This window comes from Galeopterus variegatus, unplaced genomic scaffold (genome assembly GCF_000696425.1).
Source record: "Galeopterus variegatus unplaced genomic scaffold, G_variegatus-3.0.2 Scaffold50, whole genome shotgun sequence".
Taxonomy (NCBI): domain Eukaryota; kingdom Metazoa; phylum Chordata; class Mammalia; order Dermoptera; family Cynocephalidae; genus Galeopterus; species Galeopterus variegatus.
The window spans coordinates 759,674-761,821 of NW_007726161.1; the positions used below are offsets into that span (position 1 = coordinate 759,674).

At 45.0% G+C, this 2,148-nt stretch overlaps 1 protein-coding gene across 1 annotated transcript in view; it reads right to left on the reverse strand.

Annotated features, from left to right (window-relative positions):
* The window catches only part of TCEA3 (transcription elongation factor A (SII), 3), a 36,921-nt gene that overhangs the window by 25,407 nt on the left and 9,366 nt on the right, over positions 1-2,148 (reverse strand). The window contains exon 4 of the mRNA XM_008572881.1: positions 873-935. Coding sequence (XP_008571103.1) covers positions 873-935 — 63 coding nt within the window. The remainder of the gene's footprint in view (positions 1-872; positions 936-2,148) is intronic.

The window sequence follows — 2,148 nt, forward strand, 5'->3', positions numbered from 1 at the left end:
TAATTTACTTATTATATGTATTGCCTGTCTCCCCCACTAAAATACAGGCCCCATGAGCACAGGGATTTTTGTTTGTTTTGTTCATTTCTGTATCCCTGGCACTTAGAACAGTTGCTGGCACATAGTAGGCCCTCAGTAAATATCTGATGAATGAATGACTTCATGATTTATTCTACTTTGGGGTTGATGGAGTTCGGATGTGTTGTCCCCTCCAAAACTCATGTGGAAATTTGATTTCCAATGAGGCAGTGTTGGAAACTGATTGAGTCATGTGAGTTCTCACTCTATTAGTTCCCGCAAGAGCTCGTTGCTTAAAAAGACCCTGGCACCTTCTCTCTCTCTCTCTTGCTTCCTCTCGCCATGTGATCTGCTTGTACCCACCGGCTGCCTACCACTTTCCGCCATTAGTAGAAGCAGCCTAAGGCCCATGCCAGATGCAGCTGTCCCAGAATCGTAAGCCAAATAAACCTCTTTTCCTTATAAATTACCCAGTCTCAGGTATTTCTGTTATAGCAACACAAAATAAACTAAAACAGGGGTAGACACCATAACCAGTTCAACCCAAATCCAGAAATCCCACTCCACATATGTACAGGCTTTCAAGATCTCTGTCCTCACTGGGTTCAACTTGACCTTGAAAATGTTCCCCGGACAGTGCCTGGCACAACAGCAACTGGTCAGTCACCCCAGTGAAGGAGCCACACTCTGATTCAGGGGCCCATTCGGTCTTACTGTGTGGGTCCGAGAATTTGGAGGCAATATATTGTATCAGTTTCCTCCTTTCCCCTGCCTTGGGCTTCTTCCACTATAACATAAAGCAGGACACCTGCTGAACAGGACCATGGGGAGGGAGAAATTTGTGGCTTCGTTACCTTTCCATCGATGGCCTTTTTGGAGAGGAGGTTGCAGAAGACTTCGAGTCCATAGAGTCTCTCCTGAAAGAAGAAAAATTGGAGATGAGACTCCCTTGTAGGCTAGCATCAGTACTGATCCCCCAAAAGAGGCTGGGGAGAAAGCATCCTGGACAGGAGACTGCTGGGCTGAAGATAAGAGAGCCCACCTGACAACAGCTGCCTGGGAGAGGGAGCTCCAGGTGGTGCTGGCTGGTCACCCTGACCTATCCTCCATCAAGGGGAGAAAACCAATATCTGCCAAGTACGTAATACGTGCCAGATATGTCACATGTGTTATGTCATGTAATTACTAATTATTAATAACTAATTCTCAGCAGGCCCCTCTCCTCCTTGCTGTCAGGCAGGCCTTGGCTAGCTGGAGTTCATGGAGATTGGATTCCTGGGAATGGCCTCTACTCATTTGGAGCCAGAGAAACTGAGATCAGTGTCAGCTTCCCCTGCAGGGCACATTAGGAAGAGGAGAGGAAAAGCACACGGGCCTTGGAGACAGAAGAGCTGGCACACTTCAAATGGCAAGTGAAAAAGCAGAGGACAAAATTAGATGTATGCCGAGCCTAAAGTCATGCAAGAAAACCAATGCCCTAGAGCAAAAAAAAAGATTGAGAGAAAATTCACCAAATGCTAACCACTGTTATGCTGGGGTAATGGAATTAGAAGTGAAAAAATTTTTTTTTCATTTTCCAAAATGTACATAGCTATGTTCTCTTTAAGATATACAACATAGGGCCGGCCTGTGGCTCACTCAGGAGAGTGTGGTGCTGATAACACCAAGGCCACGGGTTCAGATCTATAGGGATGGCCGGTTTGCTCACTGGGAGAGCATGGTGCTGACAACACCAAGTCAAGGGTTAAGATCCCCTTACAGGTCATCTTTAAAAAAAAAAAAAAAGATATACAACGCAGTTTTTCATTTGATTAGTTTTATAAAATTAAATCTGTTTGCAAATTGCAACTCTCACTTGCCATCTCACTTAGGTTTTTTTTGTTTGTGTTTTGGTGGCTGGCTGATATGGGGATTCAAATCCTTAACCTTCGTGTTACAACATAGCCGGCCAACCCTCTCTACTCTCCTTTTAATTCCATAGTATGTGTCACCTTCTAACATACTCTATAATTCACTTATCATATTTATTGTCTGACCCCCTCCCCCCATGTAAATTCCACAAGATCAGAGTTTGGCAGGTTTTCTTCACTGTGGTGGACAGTGCGTGTGCTGAGCCCATTTCCCCTTGGG